General features: G+C 41.4%; 2 protein-coding genes across 2 annotated transcripts in view; one reads left to right on the top strand and one right to left on the bottom strand.

Annotated features, from left to right (window-relative positions):
* CDK15 (cyclin dependent kinase 15) overlaps positions 1-4489 on the bottom strand; it is a 36299-nt gene extending 31810 nt beyond the window's left edge. Inside the window, exons 1-4 of the mRNA XM_068407945.1 lie at positions 4379-4489; positions 2730-2879; positions 2486-2583; positions 1778-1857 (exon numbers count right to left, since the gene is read on the bottom strand). Coding sequence (XP_068264046.1) covers positions 1778-1857; positions 2486-2583; positions 2730-2879; positions 4379-4489 — 439 coding nt within the window. The remainder of the gene's footprint in view (positions 1-1777; positions 1858-2485; positions 2584-2729; positions 2880-4378) is intronic.
* A 2543-nt stretch (positions 4490-7032) lies between these two features.
* The window catches only part of ALS2 (alsin Rho guanine nucleotide exchange factor ALS2), a 42600-nt gene continuing 29442 nt past the window's right edge, over positions 7033-20190 (top strand). Inside the window, 5 exon segments of the mRNA XM_068407567.1 lie at positions 7033-7116; positions 11741-11830; positions 14295-14449; positions 15812-16731; positions 19060-19420. Of these exon segments, the coding sequence (XP_068263668.1) occupies positions 11811-11830; positions 14295-14449; positions 15812-16731; positions 19060-19420 (1456 nt within the window). The 5' untranslated portion in view covers positions 7033-7116; positions 11741-11810.

Here is a 20190-nt window from a genome sequence, read left to right as displayed (position 1 = left end):
ATGGAAAGGGGCTGCTAACCTTGCTCTGTGATACCTCAAAAATCCCATATGACCAGAGCTGTTGCTCCAGAGGAGCAGTACAGAGGGTCCACAGTAATATGGAGAATTCAGCCCTGTCCCTGCATCAGGCCTCTGGGAACTGCTCCTCACTGGGTTGCTTCTACAAGCCCCTGCTGGGGTGTCAGGTGCTACAGCCAGAACTGAGCTTTAAATGTATTTGTCTCTGTGGGGCTTCCTGGGGTGAAGGGGCTCTTTGTCAGAGGAGTGCCATTGCTCCAGGGTAGCAGAGAATGCACCGTGTTAATAAATCTTGTGCTTTGTTTGCGCTACTGACTTACATTGTAAATTTGAGGTGTCAGATGCTGCAAAGCTCAGCAGTACAGAAAAGATCTATTTAGAGTAGACCCCTCACAGGATCACCCTTGTTTTCTCCCATAATGCATGAAGTTAAGGTTCTCAGCCTGTCCAGTAGAGCATGTTAAAGGGGTGTTCATCTTCAGAGCATCACTAGTTCTATGTAGATAAAGCTTTTAAGGCTTATTTTACTGGTGGGCTACAAGTGTGAACGCAGAGCAACAGTGCCACAGCAAATGAGTGTATAGGAAACTGTAACACAAGCCATTCTGTAAATAGGCATATTTAGGTATCTCTCTGCTTTCACCCAGAATTGGACTAAGGACTTTGTAAACTTTCTTATCTTAATTACACTGTTGTAAACCTGGAGTGGGTCCACTGACCTCTCTCATTATTCTGAGTTGACTGGTATGAGAACCCTTGTGTGCTAGGGCTGCTCTGTGAAAGCTGGCACATCTGGTCCCTGACACTCCATCCCCACGGTGACAAGATCAACCCTAGTTCTGAATTGTAGTGAGAAGTAAAAAACAAAATATGTGTGACCTCTTACATTGATAGATCTCACTAATACCAGACAGACTGGCACAAAGGTTGCATATTTCTGTGTAAGGAAGAAACCAGATTATGATCCTCTTGGGATAGTAAAGCAGACGAAAATAGAAGCCTTAATCAACCAGGCAGATTGTTAACTTGGTCTGTAGGGACATGTAAATACATTCAGCCAAAATCAAGCACTTAAACAAAAGCATTTCTCTCTCAAAGTAATTAAGAAAGCAGCAGACATTTTGCCCAGTGCTCTACAAAGTCAATTGATAGAATTTCTCACCATGCTGAAATGATAGATGTTATTAAACATCAGTTTTATTGAAAGCATTTCTCTTCAGGCTGGGATGTGTGATGGTCCAGGTATCAGCTGCCATTGCACAGGAAAGTGGCACTGTTTGTGATAACAGCAAGCAGAGACCCTGGTGCAAAGATCTGTGTCCAGTCCACAACTGCCCAATGCAACAGCAGGAAAAACTGCTGTGCAGTGCTATGTATAGAAATGGGAGTGAGAAAGCAACCACAGAGCAGGTAGCAGGCCGAAGGCATAAGAGGGCCCTACACTGCTAGAAAGGACATGCTCTGGCTGCAGCTGGCACTTTCCTTATCACAAGCTCGGATGCATCAGTCACGAGGGAATATACCAGCCAGCAAGTTCTCTCTCCGTCCATCACATGCTCGCCCAGCCCAGCACCAAGACCTCCTTCATGAGGGGATACAGAAATCTAGAGCTTTGGGAGAAGGATGGCCAGCACATTAAGTAGGCAAGAAAGGACTTAGGAAGACATCACATGGAGCTTTTTTTGGTGAAAACAAATGCTCTTCAAGAATGATGTCCCTCACTCTTCACCAACGTTTGAAGAAGCTCTTTATGTCTTACCTTCCCGAATGGCAGTAAATGGCACTCCCTCCTCTGCCTCCAGCCTGATTACTTTCAATGCCACCAACTGGCTGTTGATCCTGTCAGGACAGAGTGGAAGGTCACACGAAGCACCTCAGTGCTTGGCTTGACAATAACATTAACAGTCTCCTGGGGTGCTCCACACTTACCCAAGCAAAATTTCTAGGGCTTACTCCCCCACCTAGGCCAAGCTCAGAAAGGTATTGCAAACCACCTCCATCTTGTTTTCATTAGCAGCGAAACGGGAGCCAGCCCGCCTGGCTAGAGTAGCACTGTTCTGCTGACCAAGTATTGCTAGAGCATGGCTTTGGGCAGTGTTCCCACTCTGCGTTCCCACAGCTTTCCTGCCCCCGTGTGATGGCGGCATGGCCTCACCTCCGATTTTTCCATCGTGCAGGGATCCTTCATTCCAAGGAAAACCCTCACTCCCTCCCTGGTGCAGCCAGATAATCTCCTGGCACGCTGCTGCAGAGCAAAGTGTCTTTGTGGAGCCTCCGTGGCTGTAGTGGAGGAGTTCCCTGAAAAACTGGGATGGGGCTTTCCACATACCCTGGTTTTTGATTTGCCTTTATCTTTCTGTAAGTACTCTGAACTGCCCAGCTCCAAGATCATTCTTATGGATTCCCATAACAGGTGTTTTCAGTGGGCATTGGGAAGGCAATAATGGCGCCAGTGGTCCTTGTTCACCTGCTAATCCCCTTGTATACAGTTGCACAGGATCCTTCACACAGCTTCTCTAGATGTACGTAGGATGTGGCAGCTCCAAACGGGATGCCTTGTCTCTGCTTCGTGAAGAAATTGGTATGTGTTTTAGATTGCTGGGTAGAATAAGACGCTCTAGCATGTCATTCAGTAATTAAATACTGATTCATGGCTGGAATAATCATAGGAAAATATCTCCTGTCTGGCTCTATGGATGCTGCACACTCACCCATTTGAACCTCTCCACAACATCCTGCTCCTGGAAAGGATCACTGTAACTCCAAGGCCTCTGAGTCCTGCACCTCCAGCTCTGGAGGGTGTGGAGCCATGGGGACTGCAGTGAGGGTAGAGGAAGGCATGCTCTGGTTACATCTGAGAGCTGGCACAGGGAAAGAAGGCAAACTATATCACTGGCAAACCACCATTTTACTGATGTGATTCTTTCCTTTCTCCTTGACTGCACTGGCTTTGAGCACTTCACATCATTTTCATCTCCCTCCCCACCAGTCACGGATCGCCAGTACAGTTTCTCAGCTCCGTCTGTAAGGGGAGCAACTGTCTGTGTGTTCCTGTCTTGGTAAAAGGTATCGCTCACTCTGAGAACACACAAAGATAAAACTGCCTGTCCTGGTTTGGCCCAAACCAGGCCAATTAGTCTTAGAGAAACCAAGGTCACTGCTAAATTCCTCACTGCTTATGAGTGAAGAGCCGAAGGGGGCTCACACCTGCAGGGAGGAGCAGATAGGGCAGGTGACCCAAGATTGACCAACGAGGTATTCCATCCCATACATGTCATTCTCACTTTCCTATTTATCACTAACCCACTGCCTCCTGGAGGTGGGGCCCAGGAGGGAGGGGCCCTCCTGTCTCCCACTGATTGGTACCAGCTTTGCCAGTTTCCAGTTAAAAGCCTGCAGGTGTGATGGCAGGGAGCTATTGCATTTTCCCCTCTGCCCATGCTGGGGGGAGCTACTGCATTTTCCCCTCTGCCCATGCTGGGGGAGCAACTCTGCCTGAGGAGGATTTCCAAGCTCTCAGTCTTGGCTTTGTATATATTTGTATATATTTGATTATTTCTATTATTATTGTTATTATACTCTTTTTCATTATTATAGTTTATTAAAACTGTTTTAACTTTTCAACCCATAAGTGTCTCTCCCTTTTCCCTTTCCCTTGGGGGGGGGGAGAGGGTTAACAGAGAGCATCTGCCACCTGGTTAATAGCCAGCCCAGCTTTAAACCGTGACACTGCCTTAACTGCAGAGGATGCTTCTACCAGTATAATTCTAAATGCATATTATTCTCTCCCACCCTATCTGTAGATAGCAATCTGTTAGAGCAGGGACTAAAAAAAACCAAATGCAGGACTGACGTTTCAGGAGGTTTAAACTTATGCCTTCTTCTCCTCCTTAACCCCCTGCCCCCCCCACCCCTGCCACCTTGAGCCTTTCTCACCACTGTATAATTTACACAGCCTGTTAATTTGGCCCACACAGCATAACAGTGCCATAAACTATAAAGCTATAAAAATAGTGGTAATGAATGGCAGGCAGCCTGCAAGCTCCTCCTGAGCAGCTACATTGGACGGGTGCCTGCATTATCATTTGACTCAAATATAACAGGATTTATAATCTATGGCATGCTGCCTCCTCCAGAACTGTAGGTTGTTGGCTCCCTTCCTGTTTTACAAGCCCTCATTGGCGTAGAGCTCGCTGGATCGCAATCTTCTCCCTGTTCATCACATCAAAGGCATTTATTGTCATCTTTGAGCCTAAAGCTGCAAAGTTTGATGCTGTCTAGGTAGAAGCAAATATGAATGTTTTGCACTCCCACAAGAACCTATCTCAATGCACAATTATCACGGTGTGATATTAAATACCTCTGCTGTGGACGCTGCTTCTGTGTGCTGAAGGCTTTGAATACGTTGGGAGCCCCTTCTCTCTGAACAGCAGCTGCAGCATCCCGGTCTGGCAGCACTTACACACAACATGTCTCCCATGTTGTTGTCCTGATGCAGTTAAAATGTATCTCTTTTTTCCTCCTTTGCTCCTCCTCATCCCCCTGTCTGTAGTAACAGTTCATATGACTCGCATGACATCTCTGCCTCAAGCAGTCTTGTGATTTCTGCAGTTTTCCTTTGAAAGTCCAACACGCAATGATCCCAATTCACCCCTGGAGCAGCTCCACTGATTTCGGCTCATTTGGCCCATGCCCTCTAAAACCAGCCAAGATTTTCTCATAACTAAAGATGGAGAATTAAGCAATAAATGCAAATTTTCTGCTTATACAAAGTTCTTTCGGTTAAGCAACTCTCAGTGTAATATGTTAGGTAATGAAGTGATAGGTTTCATACAGGAATAGACCTTGACTTCCCTCCATGTCTATAGCAGTTACTATTCTACATGCCATTAGGCTTTAAGTTGAGCTGTCTGAGAAGCGTGGCAGAGTTGTGCTTGCTGCAGGAGCTGTATGTTGACTGTCCTTGCTTTGGTATTTATGTCAGCCATGATGTGATGGCGATGTCAGCACGGGGAGCTGTCTGTCCCTGTTGGATCACTTGTCTAAGGGATGTGATAAGTTGTAGACAACAGTCTTGTCCACAGGTCAAAATAGCCAGAGCAAACTGATGAATCCAGCCCAAAACAGATTTCATCATGTACTGTGGACTTACGCTGTATGTGGACAGATAAAAGTCCCCTTCTTTCGGTCCCCCATGAGCGGGACTCGCTGTGCAGCTTCCTAGGACTAACACCCAACCCACAGTAGTGTAAAGGTGAAAGGGCTGAGAAGAATGCTGGCAAGGGGTGAGGGAGTAAGTGTTGCACTGTGGAATTTTTATGCTGACCCCTGAGGTCCTTCAGTTTTTCATTCGAATGCATGACGTGAAATCTTCCCTTTGCTTCACTGGTTTGGTGTCTAAGAATAATGCTCTTTCCTTGAGCAAAAGGATTTTTTAATCAAAAATGTACTGGGAAGGCAGGAACAATTTCTGTGTCTCATTGCAGCCAGACTACCCAGCCTTTGCGTGGCAAGGAGTTAACATACCTGGAAGGCTTGGTTTCTTTCATGTGATTTTCTTTTGCAGTCCCCAGTTAGCCATAATTTGCTAAACATCCATCATCATGGACTTCAGTCTTCTATTTATTTTCCACCTATTCTTTGAGCCATCATAATACAGCAGTAATCTGGATGTATGGTCCAGGCATAAGAAAGGTTGTCTAGATGCAACGTAGTAATAAATGGGTTACGCAAGCATTGTTTGCACATCTGTACAAAAAGTTTCTTATTCTGGAAAATATCTTTTATTGTTATGACCATATTTATACAAATGGACTTTTAAAATATATTTAAGCATAAATAATACTTGCATTTTAAAAGGGATGGAAAGATAAATGCACAAGAAGTAGATAAATTTATACATTTTAATTCATATGAAGATCATTATCTTAGGTACATTCTGTGTTAAGGACTAGAGGGGAACTACTCTGTTACAAAGAAAAATCATCCAACTTTTGCCAGTTAGCAAGAGCTGGTAAATGAAGAAAGCACGGTAACAGCTTGTGGTTCCGAGTATTGAAAAAAAATAAGGGAGTATTCGTTTCAGTTAACAGAGAAAATGCTGTAATAAAAATGTTTAATACTTCTCTGTAGAAAGTGTAAGAGTTGACAAAGGAGAAACTCTACCTGTCTTTGGAACCATAGTTTTTAAAGGAAAGCTTCAGGCAATGTAAGAAATAGTCTGCTCATTGCTGACATAACATAAAACATGCATTTTACAAAACTTGTTCAAGTAGAGACACATATATAGTGTATATATACATGCATATAGGTGTATCTATGTATTTTTAACTTATTTTGTAAAATTTATGCATCTATAAAAGCACACGTAAGACGTGTGTGTGCAGGTTGTACATGCACATGTACATATAGGTAACTGTTGAGGGAAGGCTTGTGCTGTAGGGAGGCTGTGGATCAGCACGTCAGAGAGCCGTGGTGCAGGCCTGCTCCCATTTAAAACTCGTAGCGAACTCGGAGGGTTGCGGACCAGGACAGGCCAGGACAGCCGGGTGTTATTGCGAGTTATTGGTCGGGTTTCCTGTGTAGGTTATAGCTTCGTTCTTTATTTGTGCCTCCAATATTTTAGAATACACCTTCAGGTGCCCTTCCTGCACTCTTGGTGCCACCGTAACGGTGCCGTTGCACAACGCAACCGCACGCTCTCTCCCTTCGCTGGTCTGAGCGTGCTGGGACGCAGCGCCGGTCGGGCCTGCTCCCGGCTAGCGCCGGAGACCAGCGGAGGCCGGGCTGGGCCGGGCCGGGCGGGTCTCGCCCTGTTTTGTCCGGGCAGGGACCCGTCCGGCGCGCGCGCGCGGGTCGGCGCTGGGCTCCACCCCCTGCGCGGCGGAGGCCCCGCCCCGCGCCCCCGCGTGAATCAGCTGATCTGCGCCCCAGCGGCGGGGCCGGCGGTCAGCGCGAGCGCGGCGCCGAGCGAGGCGGCTGCGGGCGCGGGGGCGGCGGCGAGGAGGGAGGAGCGGCGCCTGCGTCACGTGGGGCGCCGCCCTGTGCCGGGCGGTGTGGGGGGACGCTCCCGCCGCCCCCCGGCGGCTCCGCGCTGCCGTAAGTCACCCGCGCGCTCCCTCAGCCGGCCGGCGGCCTCTCACAGCTGCTCCCCCGCCGCTCGGCCCTCGCTTGGGGCAATCGCCCCTGAGCCTCTCCCCCGGGAGCCGCTCTGGCAGGGCAGGTGCTGCCCTGGCTGCAGGGCCAACAGGGTGGCGGAGAGGTTGGAGGGGGGGTTTTGAGGAGCAGCGGGGGGAAATGGCTGCCCTCCCCTGAGGGGAAGCGGGGAGCGCAGCGTTGTGGCGGGAGCCGGGCTGGCCGGAGCGCCCTGGGCCGGCCCGCCGCGCTGCCTGCGCCCGCCGCACCTGAGCTGTAGGGGAGGGGAGGCTGTTGTGTGTGCTGTCGTGCAGCACCCGGTGAGGGAACGGGCCCCTTCTCACCCCGGGGCTGGGCTTGAGAGGGTAAAGAACAGCCCTTGACCGAGATGCTGGCTGGCCAACTCTTCTCCCTCTCTGCGAGGCTGGTAGAGCAGAGCTGTTGAAATTTATTTCTGTAGGTTCCTAAAGGACTCCTCCCTTTTGATGGGAAGAGACCGCCTAAACTTTAAATAGTATGCCCTTTATCTCCTTCCACTTTCATTTCGAGGTCCTTTCTCTTTGCATGACTTGGTTGCTCAGGAGTAGATGCTGTTTCAACTTTAGGAGTCTATTGAGTGATAGTCCTAGCATGGCTGCAATATCGTTTACAGGTGACATAGCGTGCTGTCACTCTCACAGACCTCCTCTTCCAGCACAAAAATATTTTGGTGAGATGCTGGGGAGTGACTAGAGTAGTTGTAGATGATTGGTAGTTGATCTCTGCTGTAGAGACTTTGCCACTGCTGTTGTAGTGCAGCGACTGATAAAACGAGCTATACTTACCATCTTTCAGTTTCTGTGGAGTTAACTGTTTTCAGAAGGGGGAGCACCTGGACATGTGCTAAATTAAGAAGGTGTAATTTCAAAAGAAAAAGAGGAGGAAGGGATATTCAGAATTTTTTTAGTCTGAGGTTGGTAAATTTTAAATTATGAATTATGCTCTATAGCAGATAGTTTTCAGCTATGTTCTTTTGGCTGATACTAGGCCTGTTCTTTGTTGTGGTCTTTCTTCCTGACTCCTTTAGTGTTATATCTTGTTTGCTGCCATCACTCATTTACTAGAACTGGCATTAAAAGCTTTGAGCTCTCATCTGCTGTCTTTTAGTAGCAAGTTGTTTTGTTTTGCTCTGAGCAGATCTTAATCACACAGTGTTAAAAACAGTGGTTGTCCCTAGTCAGTGCTGACCAAAACACAAGGGTTTCTTGAACTGATAACACATTATATGTGAGCCACAGTTGGCAATAATAAATGATGATATATATGTAGACAAGACTAATGTTGACAACTCTGTTTTGAATTAGGAAGCTTGGAGGTAACCTACTTCAGCACCTGAGTAGCTAATTTTGTATAACAAACTCGGAGTCTTGATAGTGTAAATTATTGCTGAACATGGTGCAACAGATTTATTAAAAGTGTGTTTGTAAATACGTAAGTAAACATGTCTGAAAGTTGTAGAAATATTTGTAGTATTTATTAACTGTAGTAGTTAAATAAGCATGTGAGGCTGATGGGAGTTCTAGTATTTCTGAAAGTTGGGGGCATGCCAGTTGTTCCTGTTCAGCAGAAAATGTAAGATTACTTTTATACCTATGATGCTTATTACCAAGTAGTCAGTGTCCAGTGAAGGACGCAGTCCCATAGTAATGAGAGTAATGTTTACTCCACGTCATTCCCTGCCGTAACAGTTATTATGGTGTGGTAGTGTTTGGTTTCTGGAGAATTTGAGTTAGCATTCTACTCTTAAGTGGGAAGTATGACATCAGTGTCATGCTAGTGACCATCTGTCTGTAAAGCAAATCCATTTCATAATTTGGCACTGCTTGGCACCCATTGTTTTTTTACTCTTGCAGTGTTGAAGCAAAAATGTAGAAAGTAGATGTATGGGCAGAGCAGCGCAGGTGCTGGTGTCGTACTGATCTTCCATACTATGAGAATGATGCCTTGTGCCTGGCTGCTCACTTCTATGAACATTAAACCTAGTAACAATTCAGGTAATCTCAGTGGAAAAGAAGCAATGTATATGTAATGCTACAATGTAATATTATATAAATGTGAAATTAGGTGAAAATCAGCAAGGAAAATTGTATATTCTTATTGGGAGGAAGAAACTTTCTCTTTACTTAGTTTGTAGCTGTGACCAAATGACTTGTGTTTTGTATTAGCTGCGAAATGGGAATAATATTGTGCTGTCCTAGGAGTGAATGAAAGCTTGCACTGAACTTGGAAAGGATTTTTAAATATCTTAAAGATGTCTCATTTATGAAAGGAAAACAGTTTGACTGTCATTTTTCCTAATATGCATACATGCTTAGCAACGCAACCTTAAGTGTGGTTTTGTAGAGAAAACAAATTGTATCACCACCATCATATTATTCTCTTAATTTCTAGTCCACTGGTTTTGCAGGTTTCTTACTTAATAATTGCACAAATAATTTTTCAATTGTGCCTTGAAAGGAGATCTTGCAAAACAGCTGATCGGATCCCTGGCTTTAACTTTGTTTTGTTATAATCAGAAGTTTTCATGAGGATTACAGTAAATTTTTGTGCAGTTGAAGCTCATGAAAATGAAATTCTTTGAGCCCTTAAAAAAGATTTGTTTTAAATCCCTAAATTATAGAAGCCAAGAATTTTAAGCCTCACTTCCCTGATCTTGAATAAGTACATACAGTGTAAATGATACAATAGTTGATACTTCGATGACTCTATCAAAGCTCCCATCTCTCTGTCTGATTCACTGATCTATTGGATATTTATATGTGAAGCTATAGTTCTTCGCTGAGAACTGCCAGCATTTTCAAGAAAGTGTAGGGTTAGGTGGTTTTGAGTAGGCTAAAAAAACCCACAAATGTACTTACTTGGAGCAAGAACACATCACAGAGTCAGGAATTCCAAAATTACACTTCCATTTTCCTTTGATGTTCCAACACCTGTGCTACTGAAGTGTTGCATGACAGTTCCCATATATTTGTGAGACTTCCTCTGTTAATATTTTGAAAGTTAACTTTTACAGTTGTGGGTAGGTGGTTTTTTTCTTTTTTTTTTTTATTTTTCAATTGAGGAAGGAGAGACAGAAGTGTCTTGAAAGCAATAGCTTTGTGGTGACGTGTGGCTTAGTGTGTATCTGTTCCCAGAAAGTAAGCTCTGATTTTATTTAGAGCAAGGTGCATATGACTTATCACAATACTACTGTATCACATTAATTTGATTTCATGTTTTTGTGGCTCTTTATCTTTGTGTGATATGTTCTTTGCCAATCCTGAAGCCCAAATCACTATTTTTAGTGTCCTGTATTTGGTTAGTGTCCTGGTATGATGTGTTGCTGTTTCTGTCTATAAAGGTCTGCTTGGTACTTCATTATTCAGAGCAGTCTAGTGAAAGCGTTGGGATTTGTGTTAGTTATGTCAATTATTTATCAACTTGATGATTACTACTTCCAAGTGTGAATTGAAACTTCTGTATGCAATTTACAGGTTTGCATGTATTGTCTCTCGTAGTCAAAACTGGCCATATTTTATTTCTATTTTCTGTATAGTAGAGCTTCAGACTACTCATTCTGGATTTTTTTCGTGAAGATATATTGTCTTAAAAGACCATTATATGACATAATTTATTTTCTGGTTTTATTACAGTGGATATCAGACAGCAGCTATAATAAAGCAAAAGGGTCTAAAGAATCTATGTATGAAACTTATTTTATTTGAATAAATATGATTACACTCATGCATTAATGTAACTAAAATTTTTAATACTTCATCTAATAAGGCAGATCGAGGAAAATTACAATTCTTGCAATATTAAAAAGCCAAACCGATTATAAGAAACAAAGATTAACTGTAGCTGTGTTTTATTACAAGAAAAGTAATATGAAAGTATCTTCACGAAAATGAAAAGGTGCGAGGGTAACCTTGCAAAATTCAGAATCTGAAAGGATAAAAGTATAAATAGCGCAGCCACTTTTTTTCTCCTTGGCCTTATCATATCTTCATAGATACTTTGCTACCAGTTTGCATAAATAAATGTTTTGAATGCTTAATTGGCTTTCTGCATTTCTGCCCAGACTTTAATAGAACTGTACCTTTTAATAGTCCTGTGTGCTTTGGGTCAGGAATACGGTTACGAATTCAACTCAACCATTTTCTGCTCATACAAATCTGTTTGCCTTATAAATTTAGCTTCAGCATAGAATTCTATCTTATATTAGACTGAAAATGGATCAATTATCCTGCTTTGATGTTTCTTGAGTGGTATGCTGAGAATTATAGAGAGACTGATGTTAATTTCTGCCTTTGAACTAGGTTTTGTTCAGTCTGTCCTTACAATAGACCTATTGTGAGATGAGTAGGTAGGACAAGTCTGGCTGTTTAGCTTTTGTCTGCCAACTCAGTGTGAGTGAGCTAAATATTTCAGCCATCCTGGTGTTGTGGAAGTGCTTATATATTTACCATGGGATCTAAAGCTTTGCTTCTTGTGTATTGTGGGTTGTTTTTCCTTTTTTTTAGGCTTAACATTATTTGCAATTAAATAGCTCGTTTTTTATGTTTTACAGTTTGTGGAAATTATATTGTTCTTTTTGAAAGAGGAACAATTTGGTGGTGATGGAGTGCTGCCACTGACAGATGGACTCACAGGAAAGAAGGTGAGAATGAGCAGCTAGGTGAAGCCACAGAGGCTCCCTGAAGTATGCCAGCTTGTGTTCATCCTGTAAAATTATTAAGTGGTGTCAGCATACTCTTTATGTAACTTACATTAAAGGGAAGAGGAGGAGTAACTTAGCTTTAGTTTCAGTTGTGTCTGAAACGCTCAGCTTACTACAACAGCAACTTCTTTGATTGTTGAAACTTGTGGAGGAGTAGCCATAGGCTGGAAACTTGAAAGTAACATTCTCCAGTGAACAGAAAATCGTGTGTTACCCGCACCTGTGAATTTTCATTCTGGACCAGTAGCCCTGCAGTAGACTATTCTTTTGCTCCTTGTTTCTTCTGCTGAGATACCTGACGGAGGTCAGATTTTTGGGGGATGGAAAATTAGTGTCTTGTAATAAATCCTTGTATGTGACTGTCCAAATTTGTCTTATGCTGTTCTCTGAAGACTTATTAAATGGATAAAAGCCCAAATATCAGGCTTTGGACTGAATTTAATGCACAGTATGTTGATGAAAGCTCTCTATATTATCATGTTGTGTTCTTTGGTGTGCTTTGCACATCTGAGTAAAATCCATATTTTTATTTTAGCTAAATGTCCTAGCATTGATGTTGGATTTTTCTAACTTCTTTTTTCTGGCCTATACATTACTTGATTGGTTCCTTTTTAATTTACTTCTATTCTAAACACAAGTCCTATGTATTTAAAATGCAAGATAGACTCTGCATTTTAATACTATGTATGTTGTTTGGATTAAATTACTTATGTGAATTTTAGATGAGTTCTTAACTGTCACCTTTTTGTTGATTTTTTTTTTTTCCTTTTTTTTCTTCTGTTATGTGGAAAAAGAAGAGAGATTGGGGATGGGCATAGGAGCCGAGAGAGACTTAATTCCATCTATTAGTTATTCTCATCTTGAATGTTTCAGAGAGAGATTATGCAAAGTTACTGTTCATCCTGTGCACCACAACTACCAAAATTTTTAGTTTAATAAATTGATAGTCTGCATGAATAGGGCCTTATGGCTTTTGAATGTGCTACTTGCATAAGTTGTCCACAATGCAGCCTGTCAGACTAGCTTTTTCTGGGTTTGCTTTAGTATTGGAATACATTTGGGATTTTGTGCCCTTTCTTCTAGACAAAGATTGCCGTTTTGTCAAAGCTCTTCTTGCTAGCTTATATATTTAACTTCACAAGTTCCTGCAAAGCTGAAAGAACTGATTTATGTGGGGAGGAAATGACTTGATTGTTGGCAAATAAGGAGCTAAACCTACTTTTTCCTGCAGAGTGGATAACAATCTATTCTATATAGAGTTTTAAATGAATTTAAAGAAAACTCTTTAATTTAACTTGAAATGCTGTCAGTCTATATTGATGTTTAAAATAACTTTTTGTGTTTGTTTAAATCAAGTGATTCCACAAATTATTAAAACTGTGTGCTGCTTGTCAAAGTTCTGAGGAATTTCCTTCCACTGAATGGGAGAAGTTGCTGACTGAGCATTCAAACCAGAGTGTGTTGAAGTGTTAAACCAGCTTTGGATAGTTCCAGTCACTCCTGCAAACCCACATACTTCCATCGTGTTTCAGGATCTTTTTTTTTTTCTTGGTTCAATTGATTCGAATGACTGACTCGTTTGAATCTCAGAAACTCATTAAGAATTAAAAGAGGAAAAAAACCCCAACCAAAACCTCATTTTTCTCTCTAAAGGTAGAAATTAAAGTATATAAAGGATAAGCTCTTATAGGTGTAATGTTTTGAAGGCACTGAATGGGAGCAATCCCTTCACAGTAAAATCTGCACACAATAAATCCTTTGCTTGATTACTTACTTTTAAAGCAAATGTTATTTGAGATGTTTATGTGTATTTCCAGCATACTTGATGTTCTATGTAACTGATAAAAACATGGTTATAAAGCTGTTTTTCCCGTATTTTGATTTCCAAAAGCTGAATACTATAAAACATAATAAACCAGAAATGTTCCTTCCGCTTTCTAACACAGGAAGAGTTAACATTATAAATCTCACTCTTCAGATAGGAAGAGTCTTGCTTACATGTGGGTAGAACTGATGCAACCATCTCCTCAGCATACAATGGCAGAATTGTATATTAATTTGATCTCCTTGCTGTGAGCAACAAATACAATGTGTAATATAAAGGCTGTATCAGTTGTGAATAAAAGTATCTTTAAGTTTACGAATGACAAGATCAGCTGCTTTTCAGGCAGAAAAGTACAAATGAAAAAGAAATTAATGATTTCAAATAGAATATACGTGTTTTTCATTTAAATAACATTTAAATTAAGATTACCAAATTGTAAATGAAATATGTTGACTTCCTGAAATTAAAACTAATGCCTGAACTACTAAGGCTTTCTTACATATGTGAAAAGCAGACTATGCATTACTGAGCCACAGAAAGCTTCAAGCTGATTCTGTATTTCGTTCAATCTTTTTGTAGCTCAGAAGAGGCAGAAGGAGCCAAAGAGAGAGGCCTGGTTTATGTTTGGAAGGCTGGTTCCTGCTCTGTAACTCCGGAAAGGCTTCCAGGCCTCGGTGGAAAGACTGTATTACAGGCAGCTCTTGGAATACATCATGGGTTACTTCTAACAGAAGGTAATAAACATCTTAATTGTAAAGATCAGAGGCAATAACAAACTTTACTTATTGTCAAGTTTTCTTAGATTTTTTTATCTATCTCATACACAACTTTTACAGATTTTTAACTTTGCCAGTATTTCCTTCTTAGTTACACGTTACTCAAAACTATATTGGAATAGAAATTATATGCACAGTGTCTTCTTTCATACTTTTTTTTTTCCTTTTAACAATGGCTCTGGAGTTTCTGTTTAAAGATGGTAACGTAATCTGAACTGTATTAACTCAAAATGACATTTTTTGTGATCTTTTTCATTCAAAAAAGACCGTACAGCAAGAGGTCCTCTTGGTGTGTAAGAGCTTTGGTTTCTGTGTGCTCTGGAAAAATGTGTAGCTAAGAGATGCGTTAGAGTGAGTCTTGGTTGCGAGCAGTTTGGCACTGGGAATCAAAGTATTTCTAAAAGCCAGTCCCTTCAAGTGTTTGCATAGCTTGGTCCTTACTTGTACTGAGCAATGGGCATACAGTTGTAAAGACTAAACCAGAAGCTGCTGCTTTGTTTTTTCTCAGATGTTTTTGAAGGAAAGATTCCAGGTTATTGGTGAACCTGCTATAAGTACCTCTCCTCTATGGGAGTTGTTATGGACCTCCAGTGTTTTTTTTAGAACATGTTTCTTTCATAATTAAAAGGACTTTTTGCATGTGTGTTCTTGCCCCATGAAGCATGTTGTATGATTTACCATTTTTCTATCACTGTGAAAACAACTGTTCATTTTAAAAATAGATTTCTGCTCTTCTTTAGAATTAGCAAAGTAACTTGGCCTGGCATTGCTGCAGTCTTTTCAGGTAAAGGTAATTGAATTTTTGGAGAGGCTGCAGTACAACATCAAACTAGTGGCAAGATGCATTTACTCACCCAATCCCTGCCTTTTTGATCTGATCGGGCAGTCCTATTTTACTGTAGAGTGGCAAACAGTACAGTTTGGTGATGCTAGATCTCTGTATGGAAAGATGAGCTCTGTACTTTGTCATGCTCTTCAGGCATGGTTGTATGTCCTTAATATGTTCTATGTTCTTAAAATAGAAGGGACCAATAAATACACTTAACTTGGGTATAGTAGAGTTTTAGCAGAGAAACATTACTTAGTTCAACAGTGCACAGGGTAATGTTAACATGAGGTATAGAACTTAACAGCAGCAATAGCAGAGAGCAACCAGCAGTCTTCATATACCAATAGCCATAGTTTTGCTGAGCCTGGAGTAAGCTAAAAATTGATATCTGTTTGTCTGAATCTCTCTTCAAATTTTTGTGTTGGTTTAACTTCATTAGACTCATGCTAGGGTTTGTTGTGGTTTTTTGTTTTGTTTTGTTTTCCTACCAGGCGGAGAAGTCTACAGTTTCGGAAAACTGCCCTGGAGATCAGGACCAGAGGATTCATGTGCTAATAGTCCTGTCTTAGAAAATACTTTGCTTGGGCATCATGTTATTACAGTGGCAGCTGGCAGCTTCCATAATGGAGCCGTGACAGAAAGCGGTGTGGTGTACATGTGGGGGAACAATTCTGCTGGCCAATGTGCAGTTGCTGATCAGCCATGTGTGCCAGAGCCACAACCCATCAGTATTTGTGATTCTGAAACCAGTCCTCTGTTATCAGTAAGGATTTTGCAGCTAGCATGTGGAGAGGAACACACGCTGGCACTATCGCTCAGCAGAGAGATATGGGCTTGGGGGAGTGGCTGCCAGCTCGGCCTCATAACAACAACTTTCCCAGTGACAAAGCCACAGAAGGTAGAGCACCTGGCAGGACGTGTTGTGCTCCAGATTGCTTGTGGAGCCTACCACAGCCTGGCTCTGGTACAATGTCTCCCTGTGCAGGAAATGAAGCCTATCCCAGAGAGGTGCAATCATTGCAGTCAACTCCTCATTACCATGACAGACAAGGAAGATCATGTAATCATTTCAGATAGTCACTGTTGTCCGCTGGGTGTAGCACTGTCTGATAACCAACCAGAAAACCATGTCTTCTGTCCCTCATTGGAGACCCTAGAAGGAAAAAGTATAACAGGTAGCCAAAGTGAAGACTGTCAGAAGCCACTTGTGGAAGAACATAAGCTTGTTGCTTTAGAATCTGATGGAGCAAGTATGCTTTCCAGCAACAACGGACGGGAAGACAGTGGGATTTCTAGTCCTGGAAATATTCTGTTCCCAGACAGAAAAGAAGTGAAAGAGTACGTAATCAGTTTATCAGATCACTCGTTAAATGAGAGCCTGGAGAAGAACATCTGCACAGAACCTGAGCAGGTTTGTACCTAGTCACTAGCTCTTAATTTGCTACAACTCCTCTTGTATACCTGACAACGTAACTCTTCTCACAAATGAAAAATTCTGTTAGTTTAATGTAGCTGTGGTGTTCCTGTAGTTTCAAAGTGTTTCTTCTCTGTGATGGTTTTCAACTTGTAAGTGGAAGAGTTTTTGTCCTCCATCCTTGCTTAATTGTAAGCCTTTAATGTGAGCAGCCTTGACAGTGCTATAGTCTCCTTTTTGTGATCCACAGTACCAGAACCACATAAGCCAGTTTCCCATTCTCTAGCTGTTTTATGATGCGTGGGTTTCCCATTTGCGTGGGGCAGTAACCTGGTACTTGTCTAACTGACCTTTAAGGTAAAACTTTCTTTTCTATATGTGGAAAGAATCTCACACAAATCTCTCTAATTTCTCAATGAGTTAAAAATTCTAGATTGCAAGTAAAGTTTGTAAAGGTAACGTTAAAGCGTTGACCAAAAGGCTTCTAATGTTAATCATGTAGGGATGGCATAAACTTAGAAAGAGGGATGGGAGATATGTAAGTACTGCTGTTTTGTGTGATGTGGAAACTGGTTCAGCAACACTGTTTTGATGCTATAGGAGAACAGTGAAGTAATAATTTCTTTATAAGCATCAGAAAATGCTTTATATGAAGGTTCAAGAGCTGTTGCCAGCTCCCTGCCAAAATACTACGTTTTCCACAATTTTGAAAAAAAATCTTATTTGAGATGGGTGCGAAGAAGATACAACCTGAAAGCTATTAGACCAGAAACTAATCGAAAATCTGTGCAGTGCAGTAAAGGTATGTCTGTAAGAAAAACTGCCACTCTGTGGCCCAATATGCAAAATTCATAGCAGAATTCTGAAAATTTCTTTGTCATTTCAAATGTTGTGTAGATATCAATTTCTTAATTTTTTTTTTAATAGGTACAGTAGGAAATTTTTCACAATGGTTCTGGGAGATAAATTTCACAGTGCCTAATAAATAGTTGATTTTTGCTATCACCTCTGATTGAAAAAAAAAAAAAGTATTAAAACCAAAACAAACTGTCCAATAACTTGGTGATTCAGCAAGTTACGTTTTCCTGTTCTGAGGAGAACTTAATTCAGAGAAATAAACATTGTGTGAACACGGTTGTCCTTCCTTTTGCTTTTTGCTAATCCAAAAGCATTCCTAGCAGTTGTGGGCCTCTCAGACTCATGCAAGAACTCCTGCCATTAGGAAATGACTGAAACACATAGTTTCGTGCTCCCTTCCTCAACTCCTTGTTCCTGGAATATTTCCAGAGTACTGTTTCACTTGCACAGTTCCAGGAATAAACAAGCCTAGAACTGATTCACTGAATCTTAACACAACTGAGTGGACATGTGAAGAGCAGAGATGAGGACTCTAATGTCATGTTTCAGCATTAGTAAAATCCTTTGTTTCTGTTTGCTTTCCTACACAAATCAAGTTTGCTTTTCTGTATTGTCAGGCATGACTTTTGTAAATAGGAATGAAGTACAAGTAAATAGGACCTGTCCCAATCCTTTAGCCTGATTTTTCACAAAAAAGAGAAGTCAAAGATTGTTTTCCTTCTGGCAGGATAAAATGAGATACAATATTTATATTAATATTATTTCCAACCATGTGTTAAGTGGAAAATGGGACTTTGCTGGTTTTGTTTTACATTCAAACTACTTGGCAGATATCTTGTGCATTATTTCTTATTTGGTGGGTAAACTGATTGCTATTATAGGTAATCATGTACTGGTACTAATAATTGCCTTCAGTCAGTTTGCCCCTAGTGTGACTTGCTGGTTATTATCTAAGCTTTATATGGATACAACAGTAGTGTAAGGGGACACATAACCCAGACTGGTCTTAAGATAGACCATGCAAAATGAATCCATGAATCACTGTTTTCCTTTTAACATATCAAAGGGAGAACTTATCTCTCTGTAAATACAGCAAGCTCACTGATGCACTGTAATTGGTGGCAGAGAAGTTGGTAATAAGCCTAAAATGAACCCCCTTTTTATATTTGTTTGCAAAGATCCTTTTTTTTTTTTTTTTGACATTAAAAAAAAAACCACAGACCCACAGTCTCTTACGGATGAACTACAAGACAAGTGCAACAGACAAAGCCCAGTCCATGTAGAAATGGTGCTCGGTCCTACATTAAAAATGTGATTCTGAGGAACAGATGTACACTTAAGTATAAAAAGCTTCCTTATAATGTCTTGTTCAGTATAGCACGTAGTTTGAATAGTGAATGTGTATATCATCATCCTGCTGTTATGTGCTGTCTGATATGATAGTCTTCAATTTTTCTTTGGTTTTAGCCTTCTCAAGAGGAACAACTCAGTGCTTGTATCCCTGGCCCTCCAGGTACCAGCACATCTGCCTTGAACAGCTTGGTGGCCTCTTGTGCGTCAGCAGTTGGTGTGAGAGTAGCTGCTACATATGAAGCTGGAGCGTTGTCTCTGAAGAAAGTAATGAACTTCTATGGCACCCTTCAAGTGTAACCAGGATCTCAATCTGGTGGCAGTTCCCCAGGGCCTGAAGCTCTGAAAGACAGTCGAGAAGAGCAGGTCAGACTGGAATCCATGCAGGGGAAGAAGAGTTCCAGTTTAGTAGATATTAGAGAGGAGGAATCTGAAGGAGGGAGTCGAAGGCTTTCTCTGCCTGGCTTGTTGTCACAAGGTAAAAAAGCACATTGGGAGAATCAAGAGACTGGAAAAGTTGTTATTATATGGAGGTTTTATAACTGAAAATAAAACATATTTATTGAATGTAAATCTAATCATCTACCAAAGGTGTTCATGAATTATAACTCTATCTTAGGACTCGAAGGTAGGGGGGGGAGTGAAGACTAGCAGATACTGCATGCTAATAAAACCAAAGCATAGTGGATTTAGGAGGAGATCTTTATGGATAAGTAAGGTAAAGCAGGCACACTGTAGTAGTCTGGGCATCTTATTGCAAAATGATGGCAAACTATCTTTCATGGAGGTTGCATAGCAGATAAAAATCTCTGTGGCCTGTAATCCCTACTGCACTGTGCTGGTTTTGAGCCAGGGACCTAGAAATATTCCAGTTCCCACTGCCAAACTTCAGAGTTAATGACCTTCTTCCCTCATAGTTTTTAGTGGTGTTAATTGCTCTGAATCGGTGGGTACGTGGTTTAGTTCTATATTGATCTTGGATCTGAGGGGAGATTTTAGGAAGTATTGAAATGTTTTGTTCACATGCAAGGATATATTTCTTTCAAAACACTTCTTTTAATGTATAGGTTGTTTTGGTTCATTTACTTCGGTATGACCTGTAGCTCTCATGTGCCTATTATCCTTTAATAGCTGGTAAAAATTAGTTGGGATCTGTCTACTTTTAGCACAGATGTTACTTCTGTGTGTCAGTAAACCTGTCTTCTTAGATGTCAGCCTTTGCTCTCAATGTTAATTAAGACCTCTTTA

Source organism: Nyctibius grandis, chromosome 9, assembly GCF_013368605.1.
Source record: "Nyctibius grandis isolate bNycGra1 chromosome 9, bNycGra1.pri, whole genome shotgun sequence".
NCBI lineage: Eukaryota > Metazoa > Chordata > Aves > Nyctibiiformes > Nyctibiidae > Nyctibius > Nyctibius grandis.
Note: the sequence above shows the minus strand (reverse complement) of the source record. Positions and strands in the feature narration are given on the sequence as shown.